This window comes from Gallus gallus, chromosome 1, assembly GCF_016699485.2.
Source record: "Gallus gallus isolate bGalGal1 chromosome 1, bGalGal1.mat.broiler.GRCg7b, whole genome shotgun sequence".
In the NCBI taxonomy this organism is placed as follows: domain Eukaryota; kingdom Metazoa; phylum Chordata; class Aves; order Galliformes; family Phasianidae; genus Gallus; species Gallus gallus.
In genome coordinates, this window is record NC_052532.1 from 120,791,821 (window position 1) to 120,817,183 (window position 25,363).

A 25,363-nucleotide genomic window follows, 5' to 3' on the forward strand; every position below is an offset into this window, starting at 1 on the left:
ACCATCACAAAAATTCCCATTTTCATCCTCTTCTTACCTGTCCTTTAGCTGCTTCCGCATCTGTCTGTCCATCATCACTCAGTCCAAGAAACAGAACTTAGTTCTTTGTGGACTTGGTCATTGCTTTGTGTTGGCCACAAGTAGTGTGGTGCAGGACATCTCATTGAGGATATCTTCCATTTGACATCCTCCTGGTGTTTTAATCAGTCTGTTGCTAGGGGAATCATTACAGTAAAATCATCGTTAGCGCTTCAGAGAAGGGAATTGTGTGGAAATGACAGCAGACTAAGAAGTTTTGTTCAATGAAATCTGATTACAATTTGCAGCTTCTCATCAGATTATAATGCAGACACATCTTGTATGTAGCGGATCAGATTTTTATTGGGACGGAAGAATCGACAGAGAACCACTCCAATGTTAAGATGAAATAAAAATGACATTTTATTTTGGCTTCCAAAATTAAAACATAATTAAAAAAAAAATCAAATCTGTTCCAAGTATAAAAGTCTGAGTACAGTTATGTGAACTTCCTAAACCGACATCTCAGACAAACGCTGATGAACGATACTTTGCCTGTCATCAGTTTCTCCTCTTAATTGGATGACTTCTTCACTGCTCGGAATTGGTTTGTAGCTTGCTAGAAGTAGTTGGCCTGTCTTGTAATTGTGGGATCTGCTCTGGGAGGAGAGTGGATGTATTATGGGCTGTATACCTTGTGAAGTATTATGAAGGCCTTCTTGATGAATGGTACTTTATCTTGTGATCGTGAAAATCATGGGAAGCATTTATAAGGTGAGTGAATTAATTATTTTTTATTTTTATTTGAATGGTTTCTTTTTTTTTCTTTTTTCTTTTTCTTTCTTCTTAGGAAGGTCCCTTTAAAATAATGGGTATAAAGAATTCTCTCTTTGGCTTTAATGAAATTACATAGTTTTGTGCCAACCACCGGGGTTCAAAATATCCAAGTATATTTATTTTACAATGTAAATTGTGCACTACACTTTTTTTTTTTAAGCCTTTATTAGAAAAGTTGCTTTCCATCGTTCATTTTGAGGTTTTCCCCCCCTTCCCTTTTGTTTTTGTTTTTCCTCAGTTTCCATTACAAAGAGCAGTGCAAAAATCCAATCTTCCCCTTCCAAAGTGACCCGGCGTTCAATGCAGTCTCCACAGAAATCTGCTCCAGTACCAGCGCAGCGGGGCAGGAAACCAGGTCGGGGCAAACCCCCTGGACAGTCTACAGTTCCCAAGAAGGGCAGGTCTCCTAAAAATATTCCCCTGACCAAAAGCACCTCTCATACTGAGAATCTTAAATCAAGGAAAAAAAGTTTAAAACCTGGAAAAAAGGTCAGTCCTTATCTACTACTTTACTTTATATTGCAAAATTTTGTAGTGAGATTATTATTTTTTTTAATTAATTTACTGGCTTCTCTTCAGCCTTCAGGGCTTTACTGCGTTCAGAAGTTGATTACAACAATCTGTCTAGAATAGCTATTCTAGAATATCTCAGGATAAACTTCTGGGATTTTCTTATTCCAGTACTGGAGTACTGAGTACTGATTTAGATTAATTTATGGATGTGTTGTTGGTATTGAAAAATACTATTCTGGAATAGCCATTTCCAGTAGCATCCCAAGAACCAGGGGGAAACCTTTAGGCTTTTTAGTCTGGGTTATTCTATTACCGTAGCATACGCATGTTTTTCTTTTTTTTCTCTCATGTTGAACAAAAAGATTAGGAACAGTGAGGATTTTGGTGAAAAATTTAGGCATTTTAAGCATGCAGCAGGATTTGCCAAATTAATCTCTTGGATAGCCCCTCATCCTGGAGATCCTGCATGGTGCCTCCATGCGCTTCTTTTCAGGCAATGCATTTCCTTGGGTGTGAGCCTGAAAGACATGGTGCCTAGCTCCCTTCAGAGCTGAGTCCGAGACATGGACAGTGGTCAGCCACCCACACACACCCTGATTTCCAAAAGTTGAAGTTATGCTTTTTCCTTTCCTCCAGTCTGGGTCACTGCGGGCTTGTAGGAAATTGCTAGTGGTGCACGGGAGGAGATGAAGTAATGGCATGAGTATGACTTTGCCCTTCAGTGCTGGTCAGTGTGAAGTGCTAGTGAACTGTGGTATTAGAGCACACCTAAAAGCCTTTAGGACAAAACTGGAGTGTTTACTTTGGTTGCAGTGATGTCTGCAGGTTAAGGAACAATTCTGCAGACTGGAAGTAGAAGCCCTGCTGTCCTCTGCCACCTGTCCCTCCCAGTTGGGCATGCAGACCAGTAGGCTACTGGTGCAGGTGGGCTCCAGCTTTATCTCCTGCTTGTTTCTGAAACCTCATGGAGATGTGGGTTACAGAGGAGAAAGCTGCTCACACACAGACCGAGCTAGTGGGTTGGCTGTTTTCCATAAGCCTGAGGGGCTTTAAAGATGATCATTTGAACACATTTTCTTATCTTAAGGAGATACTCGGGTATGGCAGAACGTGCACTTTGTGTAAGAGTTTTGTGCTCCTCTGTCTCTTGTGAAAAATGTTGGAAGATAGTTGCAGGCATCTCACCCTTAGAAGCTTCTGGGCTTTAAATGGTGGGTGATGGGAAGTGTCCTCTTGGAGCACTGCACGTGGCACTTGGTCTGTGAGAGGTACAGGGCTTTGCTTGGGACTGGGGGTTACTTTGGGCAGTTCTTGCAATCAGGAAGGGAATCTGAGCAACCTTCACGTGCATCTGATTTCCTCTGTGGGACCAGTCACCTACGCATTAGACTTTGTAGTATCTTGAGTTTGAGGCACCTATCTAACGTGGCATGTTACTACTGTAACTTTTGCACTGAGAACTTTACAACTGGGCTCCTTTAGAGAAGCCATGGAAAGTTTTTATTGCTACGGTATGTGGTAAGTATGTGGTAAGGTTGCCAAGATTTTACACATATCTGCACTCTTCTTTGCAGTGTTGTACCTAATACTGTAAGGGTGAAGGGAGGAGAAATTGCTTAATGGGAGTTCTGTATGTACAGGGTACATAAGATATAGAGTGACACACAGCTTGTGTACTTCCCAGTATGCACACAGATATAATGTTAGTGATATGTGCTTAGATACTTGAATGCAGTTGTTTGTCTGTTTGTTTTAAGACAGATCCAAAAAAACCCTCCACCTTTTCAGCCTGCACAGTTGTCCTCCAGATGTGAACTGGCTTTGTGCTAATTCAAAACCTGTGTGTTTAGGGAGATCAGTCTGGTGCTTGATGAAGTAGAGATTTGTTTGACTTCTTAAATCTCACAGTGAAGAGGCAGGCTGGGACTCCTTGCCTTTTTAAGCTTGTTACTCTGCAGTGTTTATCATTGTGCAGGTATTAATTTTTATTATACAGCTAGGAATGTTAAGCTGTTGTCATTTTCTCCCTTGCTTAAATGTTTCCTAAGCTTCTCCATGAGGATAAAAAGCATGTCAAGTCTTATTCCCCATTCCTACCCCCCAGTGTGTGCTGCTTTTTTTTTCTTTTCACTCTGTCTTATTGAAAAAAATCTCTTTACATTTCTTCCATCACCTTTGAAAGTACACTTTGCAGAGCAATGCAAAGAACTCCTTCCAGACCAACTGCTTAATATGCATCTCTTGAGAAAGGGCCTTGGTCTGAGTGTGGGTTGCAACCCTAAATGTGACCCCACGAAAGCAGTGTCAGTGAAGGGTGGTAAGGTGCCAGCCTGTGTGCTGAGCTCTGTGCAGACACGCAGTGCTGGTGTGCCCTCCCAGCTGGCAGGGCCAGCTGGTAAAGGTGGGTAGGGGCAAATGTGGTGAGCCCAGCTGGGAGCACGGCCTGCTTCCTGACACAGCCTGGCTGTTGGACTGTGGTGTGCTGCTCGTCACTTTGGGATTACAAAGTGAGAACCTCAGCTGAGCAAGCATAACATGCTGTATTCCCAGAATATACTCTTTCCTCATTCTAGAGGAGAAGGTAAGAAATGGCTGGCTAGCCTCACCACACTTACGTGTTCGTGTGAAGGGTAGACAATTCTTCTGGCTTACAGCTTAGTGTTTACATTTTGTTTTCATGCTACATTTCTCCCGTTCCCTCCTTTTTCCTCTCAACTCAACCGCTGGCATTTTGCAGCATGACAACAGACAACTGGTCCCCTGGAGAGTCCCTTCTGCAGAGAGGCTTCAGGAATGCCAGGCTTCAGATCAAAAGCACTAACTTCCTAACTGCATTGTTGTTCCCTGTGTTAAGGATGGAGACCTTTCTGTTTCCCAGTGTTAAGATGCATAGGCAGTCTCTGACAAGTAATACATCACTGCTTCAGTGTTTGACCCTTTCCACCTCGTCTCATTCACAGCAGTGCCAAACCTTGGAAGTCCCTCTCTTGTGTTTGTGGTGACTCCATCCAGTGCCGTGTTGTCAAATAATTTCTCTTTCCAAACCTATCTTCTCGGATCTGTAAAGAGCACAGAAATTTTCTTTACTGTGCCATAGACTTCAGAAGAAAAGAACTACAATTCTTAGTAGATGTTGTGGAGAAGTTAAGCACTACTCCTCTTTGGAAGGTGTACATTCGGATTGCTTACTACATGATTTGTTAATGTATTATTTAGTAAATATCCTCCTTATCCATCCATTACACTTTTATTACATTACACTTCTAAATTGAAGCTTTCCCTGGCAGCTTGGCAGATTTTTCTCTTCACTGATCAGTGTTAGATATAAATTCTTTCCACATGAGTATCCAGGTCTCTGCCACCTTGACCACCTTGGCTAATCTCTTATATTCCTAATTTTGTTTTGTTCAGAGTAGAAAATGAGGATGTAACGTGTTCTCGTGCAAGAATAAATGGTGAAGGAAGAGGTGAAGAATTTCTTGCCAATTAGTTGCTTCTTTTGTTTCCATGTATTTTCATAACACATCAGAAGCACCTTTCTAGCATACGCCTCTTTTCTAAACCCCAGCCCAAATTAAGTTGCAACATTTTCTTTTTCTAAGCTGGGAGGTAAGACGCTGACCGACTTCTACTTCTTTGTGCCGCAAAATCTGTCTGTGTGGCATATGATAGGCTGCAAATAGGGTTGGTTTGGGAAAGAAGAAAGTTTTGCAAACTCAAGTGACTGAATTATAACTATAACTGTTGGTTTATTTGATACCTTGCATAGAGCACCAGTTCCTGAAAGCGTTACGTAAGAATTTCAACCTCTTTGAAACAAGCTGAGGGAAAATCTAGATGCTCTGTAAAGTTGACAGCTAGATTTGAATCAGAATTGATATGACAATGTATGCACAGCCCAAATAATTTATTGGGATTGTGATAAACCCAGGTGATGGGAAGAGTGTGTGCCGGAAAGTAATCCAAACACCTCTTCTGTGATTCCTAAAATTTAGAAGGGTCATGAATTGATTAAGTATAGCTCATTGCTCTCCTGCTCCTTTTCAACTACAAGTGGGTTCCTTTTCAAGTCATTTGTCTTCCACTACGTTGCTGAAGTAGCTGTAAATACAGGCAGTTTCTGAGCATCCTTTCCCAGACTTCATCATCTTTGCAGCATGTAGTACTTCTGTAATAAGGAACTACACACACTCAGTAGTATGATAAATGATAGTGGGAAGGTTTTGCATACTACTTAAAAAACATTAAATACTTTGACTTTGTTTTTTTCTCAAAACAGAAAAAAGTCTTACCGGAGCAACTGATTCCTGCACCACCTTCTCCTCTTTCTTCTCCTGATGGGGACAGTGGCACTACGCAGATACTTAAAGATGGAATTAGTTTGTCTGGTGCAACTGCAGCAGTTATATCCACAGGTAAAAGAAAAAAATGAATGAAATTTTTAGTGTGAAATGACTTCAATTTCAAGAAAACTAGTAGTGTCTTCATATGGAAATGTGCTGCAAACTTACTCCTGTAGATCATTACACACCTACCATGTTTTTTTTTTTTTTTTTTTTAAGATGTTTGTAGGTGTTAGGGTTACTTTGTAGAACTGGTATTTTGATGCCTGCATTATAACAAGAAGTGCTTGGGCACAGAGACTTTGAACACATCTGCTAAACCTGGCAGTTTCGCTCTGTCTGAAGACGGAAACTGTACAGTTGTTTCATATCTGTCTCATTCCCTGATGTATGAAATGGGATTAGATGTAGCTAAAAGCTCATATGGTATTCTGCTTTCATGCACACTTGACTTTAATAACACAAAATAGAGATTTTGTCTCTCTTCAGTGTTCTAGTAAGAAAGCAAGTCCATTTAAACCAAGTAAAAGCAATCAAGGGAAATATCTCCCGTGTTCTAAAAGAAGCAAACTTAAGAGGAAATGTAATGAAATGTATCTTAAAAAGTGTTGGCAAAACAAAAATAAGCTACTTAATGAGCTAGCTTGTTGAGGGGCTTGTAACTCTGTAATGAAACAATTTGTAGGTTGTCAATTGAAATCTCAGATCTTTCTAAAAAAGCCCATAAATTATGTTAATTCTGTTTGGGATACTTTTGACATTTAAAAACTGTTTTTACAATAGAAATTGTCGGGCTCTTCTCCATCCCAACTTCAATGATGGATGAGGGGAAAATGCCTATGTGTTTCCTAGGAAAATAAACCTTTCAGGACTCAGCTGTTATTGAGGTCAGACAGAAGATGTCACGAAAGCTCTTTTTGCCGATTTGTATCTTTGTTTATTCATACAAAGAGGCTTCCTCCAATTTGCAGACATCAGAGACTAAGCAGATAGGCACAAAGATACAAGATCATTGAAGCACTTCATAGAAATGTTTCATTTTTAAAATCTATGTTTTTACCTAAGCCAAAATAGTACTACAGCTGAGAAAATGCAGCAGTCTTTTGTATTATGTATCACTTAGATTGTCTGCTTAATCACCACAGATTTAAGCTATACTCATGTCTTGGGTGCATTCCTGGTCATGTGACAGTCAAGGCCAAAAAGCAGAAAGAAAAACACTTCCGTTACAGCATTTCCCCATATTTTTCTGCCTTGTTGTTCCTTATGAAAGACAGTTTTTCATTGTCTCTGTAAAAAGTGTTTTTGGTAGTCCTGTTTGATTGCTCTCATGATAAGCTTTAAACCACTTTGCACAGTTTCTAGGTAAGTATTGTTCTTTTGTTAGCAGTGAAAGCGAAGCTGTAGTGTGGAAATCATATATGCGTGGTTGCTGAAGATAACAGATACTGACCATTATGCGTACACATTGTTAATGCTGTGTGGATGCTTCAGAATGGGCATCCATAGCAGGCATATGCCATAGGGTTTGGTTTGTTGCATCTTCTCAAATATGAGAAAAAGTAGGGCAGTAACACTGTAAGGACAGCATTTTAGAATAGATTTTTGGTAGTTTAGAGCACGTACTGGTAGTTCTTGCTTTACTGGGACTAGTGTGTGAGTAGAGATGAGTTGAAAGAAGAACACAGGTTGTGATGGCTTTGTACATTAGCAGGGTATGGAAAGGCTTTAGAGGTCAGAGGGGAGTGAATCTGGGACTTAAGAAACCATGCAATTCTAGCACGTGAAACATGTCTCTATTCTGTGTGCACCAGCTGTGAAGAAAGCAGAAGTACTCTGTATAAATATGGCCTGTTCTTTTTCAGTGTGTGTTTATGTCAACAAGCACGGAAATTCTGGGCCTCACCTGGATAAGAAGAAGGTTCAGCAGCTTCCAGATCACTTTGGACCAGGTGCTGTCAACGTGGTACTTCAGCAGGCTGTGCAAGCTTGTGTGGATTGTGCCTATCAATCCAAAACAGTCTTTGGATTTCTGAAATCTGGCCATCATGGAGGGGAAATGATAACTGGTATGTGAAGATGTTTCTAATTTTTTCGTTTCTTCACTTGTTTGTGAACCTAGGGTATGGAGAAAGAACTGAAGTAACTGCAGTGAGATTCTATCACTTTTGTAACTCCTTAAGCATAATCAAGAACATGTATGCTTGTGAACTCCTTTACTAAGACAGTCCTGGTGTAGTGTATCTGTGGGAGTCCAGGATTTTCTGAACAATTCTTAAATCAGAATCTAGCAATAGGAAAGTTGAATTACACGTACACTGTGCAGTTAGGTTCTTAGTAATAAGTAGAGCTTGTGCACCTTAACAGCTGCAGCTATACATTTGTCAAGTAAGCTCAGTATGAGTGGAGTACCAGCTTTATTAATTCAAGTCATTCTCATAATCTTATCCGTACATAATGTTTGTGTTCTTAATGCCTTAACCAAGTGAGTGAAAAGTTTCCAGCTAATCTGTTTAGCTTCCAGGCAAGTGATTCCACATGTTAAATTTGCTGCTTCCTCCTTTCCCCCATTCCCCGGTCAGTGTTCATTCTCCTATGTCCTCTATTAAGGAATAGGTTTATTTCTGCTACATTTTAATGCCATACCTACAGATAAATTATCCTTACATCTCAAACTGAATAGCTGCTGCTTGACATTTTTTTTTCCTTCTAGGCTAGGAAGTACTCTGTATGGCAGTTAGCACATCAATTCATAATTCTATCACTGGCAGTAAAAAGACTTAGTGTTACTTTAATCTCCTTACATTAACACCAGGTGTGAAAGATGATTAGTGGAATACAGGTTTAATTAAATCCTCGTAAAAGGTGCTGCTATCTAACTGTACCTAAAACATCGCACCCTGACCTGCATATAGCAGAATTTCAGTAGTCCTTGCTTATGTGTCCGCATGAGTTTGTTCACAATGTAGATGCTTCTTTTATTATATTGTTAATGCCTTGCTGTGCCACATTCCAACAAGTCATTTTTTTCCAAACAAAATACACTGAGATGTGCTTTGCCAGTACTCTGATTGTGGTTGTTCTTGAAGAAGGACTAAATCGTAGGCCAGTGGTGAATCTGGGCTATGATGGAATGGTTGAAAGTAATTATTTTACAGAGCAGATGTTAAAAAAAAAAAATCGACCTAGTTCTGGTGTGTTTTCATTCAAAAGTGCTGTAGGAACAGGAATTATTGTTTTAAGTACTGCTAGATTCAAAGAAGCCAGCTCAGTAGTCCTAAGCTCAAGAAGCCTGGCTCTGTGGGGTGTTCCTGTAGCAGAGTGCTGGAGCTCTCTCAGGTGTTACAGAGCTACAAGGCCCTTGTGGGTTTGCTGTGTTTTTTAGCTCTTGTCTTCTCATCAGCTTGTTGGGTAGGTTGCTGAGAGGCCAACTGAGCGATCAATCAAACCTCGAGTCATTTTATCAAACATTTTTCTGGGGTGTATTTTGAGAAGAACAAAATGTGGCTTAGGTTAATGTAACACATTAAAACCAACTGCGCAGTTGAATAGGAAGGTAGGGTTTATACAGGAAATATACAGTAGAATGAAATGAGAAATTGCAGAATGGAATTGTGAGAGTATTCTCTTGTAGAGTTTTTGTTTGAAAGTTTTTTCGTACAGTTGGTTTTTCTTTAAGACTGGCAAGAAAAACAATTGTCTGCATCAGAGATTAAGCAAAGAAATCTAAATCTTTTGTGATGAACTTTCATGGCAAGTATTGTATTCGCTGTAGTAGAAAACTGCATGCTGGGACATGGAAGAAATAATCTTGCTACAATATGTGTGAATAATTAGTGGGTTCTTTTGGTTCAGCTGCCAGAGAAAATGATTGTTTTGAATGGAGTTGAATTTAGGATTTTTTCTTACTCAAAACAAAAGCACAAACCATTTTAATTTTGCTTGATGCATAAGGTTTCAATTCAGGCAAATGTAACCGAAGGGAAATTAAAGGCTTGATTAGCAAGCCCACTCGTGGTGGTGGTGTCAGCCCCTTTTTTCTGCTTGTAGCTCTGAGAGTCTGTGGCATTTAGTGGGATGAAACAGACTGAGGTTTAGATAAACCTTCTCAAGCAGAGAATTAAATCAGTCTCTTGGGTGATTTTTTTCACTATCAGACAGACACATTTGTCTGATAGTTTAGCTCTCAGCCTTCTTCCTGGCTCGAGCTTGCTGTTTGAAACATACCTACACAATGAAAAGTAAAGAAATGAGAATGACTCTTCATCCCAAGGGCTGGGATTGCACAAACAAGCTCTATTCCCTGTTTATTTGTCATTAGAGGTTGAGGTTATTGCACCTCAGAAGTACTCCTTTTTATTTTCAGCCCTAGCATTTATCTTGGAAGTAAGAAGCGTATGTTGTCCCCAGGCAGAGCAGAGAGTTGAGCCTGTGGATCTGGATCCCACTCCTTTGCTTGAAGCTCCTGTGGTTGCCCTCAGGTGTTTGGAGTACCAGGGAGCTGTGTTTGCACTGAATCCTTTTGTTTTTTTTTTGTGGATTTTTCCCATGGTATGTCTAGGGGCAGTCAGATGGCCTCAGATGTTTCTTGCTTTATCCTCCTGACAACTCTAAGATAATATTATTCTTTTCAGTGCTTCTTTTCAAAATGAGAAATTAAGATGTGGAGAACAAGTAATTTCCCCAAGGCCATATAAGACTACCTGTGAGGCTATTATGAAGTTATTTGAATGTTTGCTGCAGCCAATAGTGCTACTTTGCAGTAAATATCAGGAGATCAGGCTGTGCTGGGTCTCACAGCCCATTTGCTCTCCAGAACTGGTTGAGCTCCGTGCAGAAATATGCCTCCCGAGACCCCTTCCCCAAACAGGAGGTAGAGAGCGTTGTGTCTGAGCCACATGTGAACCATTAGGTTTTCATTTAAACTTTGGAGTCAAGAAAAAATGTGAATGGACCATGGAACCCATGGGTCCAGGATTTGTCCCTGTGGCACTGACTCTTAAACTGTAGGCACCTGTGCTGGGTCACTCCACAATGAAAGCAAATGAGAGGTAGCATGTTACTGTTGATGATAGCTCATGTACTTGCATTAACCCTAATCACAGGCTCACTTAACAGTATAAGTCAGTCACGCTTCTGATTTCCTAAGGAAGCATAAAATATGCTAGAACTGGGGCGTTTTCTTTGTTTTTGTATGTAATATCTGTCTTCTTCTGTAACACAATATGGAAATGCTCCTTATTTCAGACTTGTGAATAAAGGCTTTCTTGTCATTTTTGTGGGGGTTTTTTTGGGTTTTTTTTTTTGCTTTTTTTTCTTTGAAAATGCATCTGCCACTAACCAAATGTGATCCTTTAAAGCTCTGCTTACCATTTGGAAACTCAAAAACAGAAAGCTGCCTAAGAAGACAAATTGATGCATAAACCTGGTGTTCACATTGATTCTTTCCAACCCTAAGCATAATTTACAAGTTTGTTCCTGTTTTGTTGTAGTGTCTTTCTAATTAGAAATAACCGAAGGGTTCAGCTAACAGAATTGTAATTATTTACCTACGTACTGGTAGCGTTTGCAATAGTAAGTGTTTTCAGAATCTCACTATGTATCACAAAAAGGGAAAATTATCGTTAACTACACCATTCTAAATATGTAGGGAGCAAGGCAGGAGGTCAACAGGCAAAAGACGTTGGCCCACGTTCAGTCTCTTTGTAATCACTCATTCAGGTCCATTCCTGTGGTACCTCTGCCACCTAGCTCCTTTAGAATTAAGTTGGAGCTTTACCACTTGACACAACCACGTTGACAGCAGGATGGATTTCTCTGATGGTAAAATATCAAATGACAAAATGAGTTTCTGTAGTCAGAATTTCAGTGGTAATGGATGCCAGCACACTACTGCAATTAAGCTCAGTTCTGTTACAAACTAAAAAAAAAAAATGTTTTTTTTTTTTTCTCTCCAGCAAGTGCTGTAATGGATCTTTTCTTGGTTTTATTGGTTATCTCCTGCAAATAGGTGGTATAGAGGTACTGTTTTGTAAGCAAACAACCAAAATTGCCCATAAGATTTTGAAGTGGAGAGAATAGATTTGTTATACTCGTTTAAAGACAGTGTTATTTTCTTAAGTTCTCACAGAGCAGATTTAAAGTGGCATGGATCCAATGGAAGCTACAACCAGTTCTTTGGATATAAGTGTGTTAAACACCAGAAAGATTGTTTACTCCTCTCATGTCTTGCATGGTTTAAATCAAAGCTGAATGTCTTCTCCTTTGCTTGTTAGTGTTTTACTATACTTCATGATGCACAGGGGCTGTTTGACATCATCTTCTTATTCACAGCTTCCTTTGATGGGGAGAAGCATGCCATCAATCTTCCTTCTGTAAACAGTGCATCGTTTGTCCTACGTTTCTTGGAGAAACTCTGCCACAGTCTTCAGTGTGATAATCTTTTCAGTAGCCAGCCTTTCAGCCCTTACATGGGGTGTGCACATAGCCCCACGGAGTACGATAGGAACAAACCAGGTACTGTTAAACAACTGCTGTTTACAAGTACTGATATTTTTGAGAAGTGTGGTTACTTTATGAAATTTAATGTTTTAATCTGCTTTGCTATAACTTAAATTGACTGAAATGAATACTCTTCAGTTCTTAGTGGATTCATGCCAGAGAACAAGTGCTGTGGCAGGTTGGGATAGCTCATACCACATGTGCAGAAATCATTTTGTTCTGCTAACTCCTTCTTGCAGTCAACTAGGAAACATATGTATTGTACCACTGGGTTACTAAAAGAACAGACTCAAAACTTCACATTTTGCCTGTGCAATTTATGTTTGAATCATAAAATAACCTTGGAGAAAGATGCTTACTACCTTATAAGAAGGGGCTTGCTCTGAGAGGTGATTCAGTTCAGCCTGTCCTACAACGTTAAATAGTCCTTTCTTCCTTCTTTGTTCACCTTGCCCAGTGGTGGCCCCAAAATTTTAAATTCTGCAGCATACAGTCTAGTAGAGAAGGTGGGTTTTGCAGCTGACAGCTTGTGGCATTTCATGTGTTTTGGTACTCTGGGGGTATATAGAGTGAGAGGGAAATAATGTGCTCAAGGTCTCCCATCAAATGGTTTGCAGTGCCGGTATTATGAGTCCCAGTCCAAGGGTTATTGGGAGCCATAGCTGAGAAAACTTTGACATCAATGCAATTTCAGTCTTACAGGCTGCGTTAGAAAATGAAGTATTGTGGTGGGTTTTTTTTTTGTTTGTTTGTTTTGTTTTTTTTCCAGTAGAGAAATTGTATGTGTTTCATTTCATCAGATAAAAGTCATTTGCTTTAATACTTTTCAGGAAAGTAGCCTGAATTTGGAAATTTGGATGTTGACAGTATAAACGAAGCTGTTACTTCAGCTTTTAAAGTTTGTATTGAAATGACGGATTCTATGTGAAATGGATTTGTTACCTGATGAATGACTGATCTGTGCTTTTGCTTCTGAACTTTGACTTTTCCTGTGAGCATTTTTATACCAGAATAAATAGGTGGTGACTTTCCTCTTCACAGCAAAAGAAGAAATACCTGAAAATGGAAGTGCTAAACGATACTCTCAGGACTCTCCACCATATACTGCTCCCCTTTCCCCAAAGCTTCCGAGGGGTGATGCTCATCCATCTGAAGGTGATTACATTGTGTTGGTGTTACATAGGAGGATTACATATTATTTCGGTATTTCTAGTCAAAAGGTCTGAGTACAGTGTATGTCTCTGGTTTGTCTATAGCCCTTGACAGCTCAGGGTGGAAGTATTTATTGATCAGTGGCATGGATTTTATGCTTATGGACGATCTACTGCAAGTTCAAGAAGTCTTTCTTCTAAACACGTCAGTCTTTTTTGTGAAATCACTCAGGCGGAGTGACATTTGAAGCTTCCTGCTTCATGTATGGCTATTTAGTAGAAAAACAATTCCCTTGAAATGGATTAGGAGATAAATTGGAAGCAATTCTAATAAGTTTTGGCTTGGGCCAATGATTGTAAGAGCAAGGATGTGTTTTGATGATACAATTTAACTGAATGTATAGCTAGCTGCCCCTAAAAGTTGCTCTGCTCCTGCTCTCCTTGCCTCCTTCTCCTTGTAGTGCATCCCATGCCTCCCTGATGATGAGGTGGCAAGCTGACCCAATGACCTGAAACACAGAAAACATTTTGGCAAAGATATGAGTCATTTGCAGTTTACTTCTCTGCACTGACTCATCGTGGGCTCAGATGAGCGCAGGGATGGATTGGATAAAATGCAGCCGTGGCAGGGGCAAAGCAGAAGAGCCTCTCTGTGCAGCTGACTCCCAGGACAAGGAGAGTTTTTGCCTGTGCCATGGCTGAGCTGCAAAAGCTCATTGTGCCGATTTGTAGTCTGCCTCAGATGTGAAGTGAAGCATGTCAGTTTAAACCTCACAGAGAGACTTAGGAAAGCACGGTTTTACTCTGCTTTTGCTGCTTGTCAAGCGATGGTAACTTGTTGATGTGACTCATCCCATCTGATAGATACTTTCTATTGGTGCAGTATATTTGCACAATATTTCCAAAGGCTTTTGAGATTAGTCATTTGTTTCTCTCTCTTTTTTTTTTTTTGGAGTTACTGGGGTCATCTTTTTGTCTGTTAGTCTCAGTGTGGGCAGAATAATCTCTTTTTCTATGGAGAGTCATAGGGCCACACTTAAAGCAGAAGAGGATATCAAATTAAAATGTTCAAAATGATAGCTTATTTAAAATGGTATTTCTTACAATTTTATATGAACACAATGTATTCACTTCAATGAAGTAACCACAACAGAAATATAAAAATAGTCAATGCAGAGCTTTATCTCTCTTAAATAGACCCTGGTTTAGGTCAAGAGCATCTGTGCAATTAAATCAGATATTTCTAGTAAGGAACTAGCTGAATAACTGTAATGCACTTAATTCTATTGAAATGAAGTTGTTTAAATTGGAGATAAATAGATGTCTTAGACCTGCATTCTCTTATAAGAAATCTCCCTGTAAGTTAGCATGCATGTTATTCCCTATTGAGCATTTTGATACTGGAACCCCTTTAGAGATGAAGTCGATGTATTCCTTCAAATTCATTTTAATATCAGTAGTTCATTGTGAAGTGCAGTTACTTGGATTGAAAAAGGGGGGGGGGTGGGGGGGGGGGGGGGGGGGGGGAATGCTTTTCAGTGGCTTCAGAGGTCTGAGTTTGTACTCTGTGTATTTTGAGAGGCAAAGTATTCTCTGGTGTTGTGTGTTTCCCATTAGAGCAATGTCCTCTGCTGAAAATCTGGAGGTAATTTCATAGCGGTCAGTCATGGGCTGATTAGCAAGAAAGATCTGCCCCTGAAAAGTTCTGGCTCCATTGAGACACAGTTGTCTTGAAAGAGTTGTTTTGAAATACCATTTGAACGCAAAATGGAATAATTGTGGGAAAGGGTCTTTCAAACAGCTCATTTTCCTTCTGATCTACTTGTAGATATGTTCTGCAGATTTTGCTGTCTTTTCTGTTCCATGACAGTTTCTTCTTAAAGTTTTGAGAGATAAGAGAAGGGAAAGAGAAACAACTGTCTCCCTCCCCTTGAAAACAGAGTGTTCTTTACTACTGCAGCCAGTTACATCATGCAGTTATGTATGAAGCAAAACAACTAGCTTATTCCCAGAGGAGCTTCAAGAAAACAAAACGTCCAATTCCTTCTAAGGCCTTCAGTCTTTAACAGTCTGTTGTCACCCTTACATTTGAAACATAAGGCATTTGACTGGCCTTTTATACAGCTACCCAGAGTTCAGGTATTCTGCAGTGGAACCTCCTGTGTAACACGAAAAAACCTGTTCTCATTCCATCTCACTGCTACTCACATCTGCTCCAAAAGTCGAGGTAGGAAAAGAGTCATTTATTGCTCCATTGATTGCAAAACTGTATTTGTCAGACACCAATTCTGAATCAGCTCTCATACCTGTTGACCGTGCCTTTAACAAGACTGCATTTGGGGTTAGTTTGTAGAGAAGCTAGATGGATGGAAAAGGGGGTAGATTGGGACAGTATAGCTGCTGGATAGAAACACCTGTTTTAAAAGATGATCACCCTGTGAAGTAATGCCAGTGTTCCCACCTTGTGTATGTGACCTGAGAAGTTATGTTAAGATAAGCTTAAGATAATAGCAGGACAGGGGAAATAGTTTTAAGTTGAAGGAGGGAAGACTTAGATTGAATATAAGATGTTCTTACAGAGAGAATGGTGAGGTGCTGGAGCAGGCTGCCCAGAGAGGCTGTGGATTCCCCATCCCTGGAGGTGTTCGAGGCCAGGTTGGGTGAGGCGCTGGGCAGCCTGGTCTAGTATTAGATATGGAAGTTGGTAGCCCTGCATGTGGTGGGGGGGGGTTGGAGTTTGATGATTTTGAGGGTCCCTTCCAACCCAAGCCATTTTATGATTCTATGATTCTAAGCTCAAATGGTAGTATCTTGGGAAAGAAAGCAGAGTTTCTCTTTGCCATCCCTATTTACTGTTGCTTGATTAGGATCTATAACATCAGAAAGAAACTTGGGATATAGTTGGAGTAAATGCAATTAAATTCTTTTGTAATATAGCCAATTTAAAACCCTTTATGTCTTCAGACATCATGGAAAGAATTACATAAAATGATTATTTAAAGGATGTATTGGGGATCTCTGCTTGATGACTATAAAAAGATTCCTCCAAAAGACATTGCATGGAGTTGGCTGATATTTGCTGAAATACTCCTGTTGAAACTTTCTGGTGTGGAATATTGCTTCCAGTGTTTCATCAGACCTTTGAAAACTCACGAAGTCTCAACCTACAAGTTCAGTTTAATCTTGGGCTCCTTCATAGTGCTCTTCTGTAGCCATATGAAGTATCACTTCTGCCCTTCAGTCTTGCACTGGGACTTCATTTGGTGGTCTCATTCTCTACTGATCTAATTTTCTCATTTGTTTCCTTTAACATTATAGTGCTTATCATTGATTGTGTCCGTTAGTATCTCTGAAATTCTACAGAAAGATGGCTTCTGCTTTCATTTCAGCAGATTGCTGCAGCTACTTCAAGCTGACATATAAAAGTTTGCTTTCTCCAAAAACTTCAGTAGCTGCTGCTTTGCTTTTTTGATACAGATCAAACTAGAAAGTTTATAGTTACTGTCTTGGGGATTCTGTACTTGAAAGAGAAGGGCTTGTGGACTTAAAAACTTCTTTTTGCCACAGGCGTTGTGTTTAATAGAAGATGTTACGCTCTATGGCATGTCTTGCTTTACTGAATTCACTAAATAGGGAGCTGGTTCTCTGGGTGTCTTTGTTCCACTTTGGGATAATGTTGTCTGAAGATCACAACTGTGAAATACACTGTTAAGTTCTTCACTAAACTCCAGTTTTAAACAGACTTCAGGAGAGAGAACCTAATTGCTAATGGAACAAGTTAAATGTGCTTAGAAAGCTCTCTGTGGGCTTTTTCTTTTTTGTTGTTTGTTTGTTTGAGGAAAATACTCTTCCTTTATGTAATTCTGGAATTTTCCCAAGAAATTATTGGAAGTTGTCATATAAGAAGGGTAATAAAGAGCATATTCTAGGAACTTGTTTCACAGATTGTACCAGTTACTCCAAAGAATATGCTGCTCCACCAGCATATGTTTTATAACTTTCATAGAGTAATTTTCAAGATGGTAATGCGGGGTTTACACTTCTGTGAACCTGTTAGCTATATTTTCCAGCTCTTAACTCTCTTGCCAAAGCAGCATTTGTTTCATGCAGATTTTTGCATCAGGCTTCCAACTGCTTCCTCAGGCTAGATGTTGGCCTAGTGCAAGCGGAGCTGAGAACATACAATGATGAGAGAATGGAGTGGTGTTCCCACTGATATTTAACTGCTTGTAGATACAGCGTTGTGGTCAGAGTGTATTGTGTTAGTGTGCATGTGAGTCTAGGATTTACAGCCCTCTGCAGCTCTGCATGTAGTCTCTTCAGTTTTTAGTGATGGCTATTGTCTCCGAACATATGGAGATCTACAGATGATAATTGTCCGCTTGCTTATGAAGTTAGAGACTCCCTCTACTGTGTAGAACAAATTAAACAATTGCTAGTTAACATGAGAGGTTTTATTTATGTTAAAAGATTCTTGCAACATAAACATAACACACTCTTAAACAGATTCTCAGAAAGTAACCATTAAAATAGATAATGAAAATGCTTGACTGAGATTGCCTATGTGTTAATACTAACATCAGACAATTAAAAAAACAAACAGACCTTATGTCCCCATCCTGCTCATAATAATTTACACGTACAGCTGAGGTGATTTATGGAAGACTGTCTCAAACTTGTCTATTAGACATTTTACTGGAATTTTTTTAATGTAGTAAAGGACCGGTGATTACTTCAGTAAGTCTGCAGTAAGTCTTGTCTCACAGGACATTTCTTAACAGGCTTGGAGCTTGTTATTATCTTCAAGAGAACATAGCAAGGAACTAAATAACAAAGCTACAAAGCCCATCGTTTTGAACAGATCGATGCTTTTGTTTTCTGTAGCAGAAACGTTACCTGTAGAAGAGAACAGCACTTCCAAAGAGCATCGCTTTTCTGAGGACTCTATGGATTCTGCACTTAATTCAGTAAATCTGTCGAGCCCGGCCCGTCGAAATTCCACTGAATATCGTACTTCGGGGAGTGCAGCGTATTACAGGAATTCCTTTCAGCCAGTGACTGCTACCTCAAATTCAGCCCCAATCCTGCGCCGGCTGTCATTGAGCTCTGCTGGGAACAGCAGTTACTATGAAGTCAGTAGGAATCGAATACAGAGGAGGATTGAAGGTATGCTATATGCCTAAACTTTCCAAAGTATGTAACAACTTTTATGAACATGCAAAGTCCGTGAGTTATGAACAAAGAAGTTCTTTGCCACAGAAAATACGTTACATATGGAGTGAGATGTTGTGCTGTTGCCAAGCACGTCAGGCTTGCTAATGTAACTTCAAATGCAGAACTTAAGCCTGCTAGAACTAATACCATGGTGCAAGCCAGAGGAGTCTTGTCTGCTGCACTTTCCTCTCGCTCGCTGCTGTCATGGACCCCGCAACAGGCTGGATTGGGCAGTGCTAGTTAAACACAGCTTGCTTCCTGAGCATTTTATCAATTATTTCTGTATTGCTGATACACAGAGATAGGGTTTCTTCGTGTTTCCTCTGCACGGTTGAACTTGCATTTGCCACTTTCCCAGATACTGACATCTTGGGACCCAGAAACCAAACACAAGTCGAACTAATCCCTCTAGGTATGTCACAGTGCTGTTTTTTATGTTGCTGTCATTATCTGCAGTTGTATAGGGTGTTTAAGACAAATGGAACAGTTCGGTATTATGGTTTGATACATGAAGGAAAATAAAACATCCTTTATTTTAATATATGACAAAGAGTGAATGTTTATTGTTACAATGTCTGTTGTTACGAATGTCATATGTAAAATGAAATGTGTTAGCCCTGTACAGACTAGTGATATTTCTTCTTTTTGCAATATTCTTACACTGAAAGCTGCAAGTTCCACAACTGGACCAGATCTGAGTTCACTTAAAAGGGAACCTTCAAGAATATTGAATAAGGATCCATCCACCTGGTCGATAGAGGAAGTAATGTGTTTTGTGAAAGAAGCTGATCCACAGGCACTAGCTCCACATGCTGAACTCTTCAGGAGACATGTATGATGCATATCCATTCTGTTCTACTAGATGTCATGTATAGCATTAATCTTCGAGAATACAACTTTCATATCTGTTACTGTATTTGCAATTGAAGGTAGACTCTGCTCACTTGTGTAATAGAGGGAAGCTGAAAAATTATTTTTCCACCTGAAAATCCTCCTGCAGTATGTTTTCTCTGTGTTCTGGCCTTGTTAGACTTCAGCTAATACCCATTGCTTTCCAGCTGCTGTGAGGTAGTGTGGAACTCTTACATTGTAGTGATCAACTCCCAGGGCACCCTGTCACTCTGGTGCATCTTGAGAAGCTGACATTCTCACCTGCAATATGGGGTGCTTGTCTTTTATAGGTGACACTTCTCTGGGGCAGTCTGTTTTGTAGATTGATTATCCCAAAGCAGAGGAGCTGTTGGGCCTGGTTACCTTTGCACTTACATTAATATTAAAATTCAGAGTTTGAGCTGAAATATTTTTCTGTTTTGACAAAGAATACAGAGTTTTGTAGGATCTAACTAGATATTGTATTTAGGGAGATAAACTGTAAATGTTGCTTTCTTTATGTTGTTTTTGCTCTCCTTTTTCACTGTGCTTTTGTATGGCAAGGTGTTGAGCAAACAGCTGCGTCATTATTTCATTTTATATTTGGCTATCCAAAAAGATGTTGGCTTTGTCTTTAGTATAATTTTGCCCCCATTCTGCACCAGCTCTTACTAGCAGTTAAACTATTTCACAGTAGGCTGGAGTGGAAGCAAAATTCAGAGTAACTTTTAACAAAACTTCCTGTCTTATGTGTTATTCTTAGTTGTGTAACAAGACTAAACGTCACTTGTTTTGTCAGGTTTATGTTTAAAAAAACTAAGACAGAGTAATTCTCTTTATGGCGTTTTAGGGAACTAATTGCCTGTCTGCGGTATGTAATGCTACTAAGAGCTTTGGACTGTCACATTTCAGCAGCTTTTCAACCAGGCAGTTGAAATCTGACTGAGTTGTCCTCAGTCTTGATCCTAACAATCTGTCTGCTTTAACCTGGCTGTAGATCTGTCTTATTTCACAGCTTCAGATGGTCTGTAACCCCTTCCTCTGAGTGACTGTTTGCATGCGCATGCCAGAATCCTCCCACAGCTGTGTTCAAGGTTCAGTGCAAGGCCTCCGTGCTTGGATCATTTAATCTCTAACTGCACAGACCTTCCTTTGCAGCCTTTTTTCTCTCCTTGACCCATTCACTTTTTTTCTCAGCTGGTACCTATTTTTGGGGGGGGTGTTTGGTCAGTTTCCTTTACTTATTGTAATTTTGTTTAGCACCTCACAGACCTTAACCATACTGTAAAAATACTACAATACATAAAATACTAATAAAATACACTTTCAGGGGCCATGAGTAAATATCACATTGCAGTAAGTTACTGCCTTGTACATGGTAAATGCATTTTTACTACATTCTCAACAAATATAATATAGTTTTCAGCGTTAGCGTGCAGATTGTTAAAATAGTTGGGTTGTGTTTGTTCTCTTCCTTCTGCAGGAAATTGATGGAAAGGCACTACTGTTACTGAGGAGTGATATGATCATGAAATACATGGGACTGAAGCTGGGGCCCGCCCTGAAGTTGTGCTACCACATTGAAAGACTTAAACAAGGAAAGTACTAGCCGACGGGGGGACACCGCAGTGTGTGTGTGTGTGTGTGTGTGTGTGCGTGTGTGTGTGTGTATGTACCACACTGAGCTCTCAGGTTAACTGCCAACACCTTTATTTAAAAGTCTTTTGCTGGTATAAGTTATCTGTATTTCTTGGAAGTTATTTCAAAATGTGAAAAAAAGGCATCTTAGGAGAAAGTAGAGGGCAAAAATGTATTACATTCTAGTGTCTAGTGAGCTGTTTCAGCAAGCTTGCAGGGAGAGACAGTTGGTACTGGACAGGTTGGGTAACAGCGCCAAAAGGTGCATTCTCTGTTGCAGACTTCAGCCAACACATTCATATGCAGAGCCAAAACAGCTGGATCCCAAAGGGAAAAACAAAAACAGCATCAGATGTTAATAATTTTTACAGGGATGGCTGTAAACTTTTACGTTGCAAGGAAAATGTAAAATAGAAGATCTAATCTCAACAGTGAATACCGTGTCTGGTTCTCCAGCAGAGTAATATTCAGCTAGATTATTCTTCATAGATTTCCATAAAGGGAATAGCTGTACGAGCAGTTCAGTGGGGAGGGAGGTGTAGGGAGGGAAGGGTTACGGAGGAGAGGGCTTCAAACGAATCTAAGCTTTTATAAAGTGTGGTTATCAGTCCTTTGGTAAGTTATGAGGACAAATGTACAGTATGTTGTCAATTTATGGTGGCAGTAATAGTTCTGTTTCATGGAAGGGCACATTGGCTGTATAAACAGCCTGTTCTGGGACAGACAGATTAGACTGGAACAATACATCCACATTTTAAAACATTCCATCTTTTTGCTAAGTTTGTCATGGATACATGTCCTCATGCTTGTGATATCATGTACGTGTTGGGGAAATGCACATTATATGTATTTGAAAATGCACATACACACTGTACATACGTATTCAGTTTTTAATGTGTACTTTGCACTGTGCCAGAGAGAACTGTACAATTTCTTGGGTTTTGTTTTCTTTTTTACCAGTTACTTTAGTCATGTACTACTTCCATTTCCATTAGCACCTGTTTAATTTGTTGTCCATTCTTGGAGTCAGAAGGTGACAAACAATCAAAGGGTAAATTTATTCCTACAGGCAAAATCCCTGTACTATGCAATCCTCATGGTTATTCATCACTTAACTGAGCCATATATTCCGGTATATTTCTGGAAATACTTGGTTGGTTCTTATGTTTAAGACTTGTATTTCCTTTAAGGAAGTGCCACTATGTAATGGATAAGCCCGTTTAGGGTAAAATTGGTGCTGTTTATATAAGCTACAACAACCAGCAGTGATAATAAACCAGTTTGTTGTCACTGCCAATTGTAATATGCATCAGGGACAAGAAAATATACTTCTGTGTAGGAAACTGAATGTACTGTATGTAATAGTGCAAGTGACGAAAACTATTTCGTAGGGAAGGTGTAGTCCTAAAATGGTAGGTTTTATTATATTTCTTATTGCCTTTTTATATGAAACTATATAGTAAAAATGTATTTTTTACAAATTCCTTTTCTGAAACTGCCTTGCTGTACCAATACTCTGATACTCCTCAGGTTTCAGCAGAGATACTGCTGCAAAATAATGTGTTCTGTGGCTCACCGGCGTCAAAGAGCTTTGTTAGTTTAAGTGACTGCAATGCAATTTTCATGTGGGCTTTGAGGATTGTTTTTATTACTCCATTGTTAGACATTGGACACAAAAGGTTATCTATATTGATTTGTTTTGCATATCTTTTGTGGTGCGTGTGTGCTTAGATGAATTATACAAGCATGTTCTGTATATTAGGAAAAGGTCAGAGCATTGATTGGAAAAGCAGAATATTTTCTCTTTGTGTTTGGAAAATACTGACTTGATCATTGATAAAAACCATATGAAAGTTACAGTTATATATTAAGGAAAACATCATGCCCCGCATGTTGAGTATGTTGTTTAAACCTTACTTCCACCATGATTTATTACGCTGAAGTTCAGAGTTCTTTAGTCTAAAAAGAAGTAGTGCTCATACAATTAACTGAACAGTTTTCATTTTTTCACGTTGCCGTTGGCAGAGGAGAAACAAAGATGTTTAAAATCTCGGTTCGGCCTCTATGGAATGAACTTTTTATACATGGCACTATTATGGGTATAAATATTTGTTCAAGGCTTTGTGTGCACCCGTGTGCGTGGGGTTGGTTACCAATACCAGAATTTCACCATGTGCTGTAGTGTGAGATTCAAGCATTCCATGTGTTGTAGCAGAATATATTTTTTATTCTTTCTTTTCCATGGGATGCTCTTTCCCATCAACAAAAATAAAATGGTTTTTCATCGTTGCGCGTTTCGTTTTGACACCTTGTGTAAGCAGTGCCTGCGTAGGCAGGGGTAGCTCTTATCTGGCACCGGGCAGGTCTGGACAGCTCGTGTAAACATCTGACGTGAGGAAGTTTCACTCAGAAGGATAACATGGTTCCAACATTGTTTATCCCAAGCAGTTCATATTTGAACTTTGGTTGGTCTGTGCTTTCAAAATAACGCTTTAGGAATATATTCATCTCTTTAGTTTTGAATACAGCATACCGCTGCTTACAGTTTATAGAATTCCCATATAAATCACCAAGGGGGAGAGACAGCTAAAAACTAAAACACTGTGCTGCGTTCAGATGGAGTGATTTAAAATAAAGCAGTCAGTGCCAGTGGGTTTGAACTTCATGTACTTTGGGTTTCACTATTTGTGTTATAGAGAAGTCTTTTATTCTGATGCCCGTTTGCAGTGATCTGCCTGCATTTCAAAAGTAATGTAAATTGGGTTAATGGTAACACAAACACTTTGCAGGCGAATCATGGAACATGGAAATAATGATAGTCTGGAGGCATTTTGCATCTGATCTTGCTCAAGGGATAACGAATATCTTTTTGGTGCCTGTTCAATACAAAAGAATGTGTGGTGTGTTCTCCTTGTTTCTCTGAGGTGCTTTTCTATCAACAGGGATTTACTTATTTACCAGCTGAATCTGCAACTTTTGGACTCTTGCAAGACTGTGCTATGACTTGTCAGTGTGCGGTAAGGTCTGTTCTATCTGAAATTAAAGTGCTACTTCTCCAGGAGGAGCAGCATCTCTCACAACTCGTGAGGAAGAGCACTAAAAGACACCAACGTTGCCTTGTAAGTATTGGCTCAAAGGATAGAGTGTCTTGCCCTTTTTTGTTGCTTTAATAAAGGCACATCATTTTTACATCAGCTGGTAGTCACGGGGGAAGATGTTCCTCTGCCTGCTCGTGGTGTTTATAGAACCTCTGCTTCCTTTCCGGCTGCCCAGGGACAGTTTGCCCACAAGCTTCATTAACCTTCTCTGTAATTCTAATGGCAGTTTTATGGGAGTCTGCAGACGTCATCGTGCATGTCCTGCAAGTGATGCAAAAAATTCTACTTTTGAATAGCTCAAATATTCCTATATCTATGGACAATGAACCCTCAAGTAAGGATGGCTAAAATCCTGAACCTGGACAGATGAAACAGTATGGTTATTCATGCCTGTCTTTTCTTTAATTGGAGGTAAAATGGAGAGATTTGAAACATGGGCTCAGTGTTGAATTAGTAGGTTATCTTCCTGCTTAACTCAGAGAGTTGTTTTCTCCTGTTCATGTAACTTTCCAGTGGGCGAGCCTGGGATCATGTTTTCCTTTAAAAATGAGGTAGTAATGGAAGTGTATTCATATATTTGTATATATGAATCTGTACTATAAATAGTTTTTAATTTAAATGGCCCAACATCCACAAGGAAGGGAGCAGCCTACGTGTAGCCAACTTGAAGCAGAGATACTCACTGCTTTCAGATGATTTGTGTTATACTATTTCTCCATTCTTTTTCCAGTTGGAGCTGGTCTTTCTGTTCTTCATTATCACAAATTATCTTAAGCCTGCTCAGTGACTTTGTCCGTACCACTTATTGTAACTTTTATGCTGCTCGCTCTGAACATATATTTGATTTCTAAAAGCTTTTTTTTTTCCTATAGACTTAAAATAGTGACTGGAAGTAATGATTGTATAGAAAGCTGTAGAGGAAGTGGTGCTACAGGGAAAAACAGAAATACCACTCAGCATAGGCCTAAGGGTTTTCCATGTAAGTACAGTGGGATTTGTACCGACAGCTTCTTGTTTCTAGCTTTCTCTTGTCTCTGTCCTGTTCTGAGTAAGAGTGGAGGACTGTAGTTGGTTTTAATGCAGTGTTGTGTGGCTAAACAGATTTGAAAGTGGATAGCGATAGTTTTTTCTTTGATTGATGAGCTGCTTATGGTAATAGTTACATGAATGTTTAATTCCA

At 39.6% G+C, this 25,363-nt stretch overlaps 1 protein-coding gene across 9 annotated transcripts in view; it reads left to right on the forward strand.

The window, feature by feature from the left end:
* SCML2 (Scm polycomb group protein like 2) overlaps positions 1-23,375 on the forward strand; it is a 68,969-nt gene extending 45,594 nt beyond the window's left edge. For 8 of the 9 annotated variants that reach the window (XM_040649581.2, XM_004934691.5, XM_040649583.2 and 5 more), the window contains 8 exons: positions 1,094-1,344; positions 5,648-5,783; positions 7,577-7,780; positions 12,045-12,227; positions 13,254-13,367; positions 18,248-18,529; positions 19,246-19,409; positions 20,931-23,375. In XM_040649581.2, coding sequence (XP_040505515.1) covers positions 1,094-1,344; positions 5,648-5,783; positions 7,577-7,780; positions 12,045-12,227; positions 13,254-13,367; positions 18,248-18,529; positions 19,246-19,409; positions 20,931-21,056 — 1,460 coding nt within the window. In that variant the 3' untranslated portion in view covers positions 21,057-23,375. The remainder of the gene's footprint in view (positions 1-1,093; positions 1,345-5,647; positions 5,784-7,576; positions 7,781-12,044; positions 12,228-13,253; positions 13,368-18,247; positions 18,530-19,245; positions 19,410-20,930) is intronic. The other variant, XM_004934692.5, reaches the window with a different exon arrangement.
* The last annotated feature ends 1,988 nt before the right edge of the window (positions 23,376-25,363 follow it).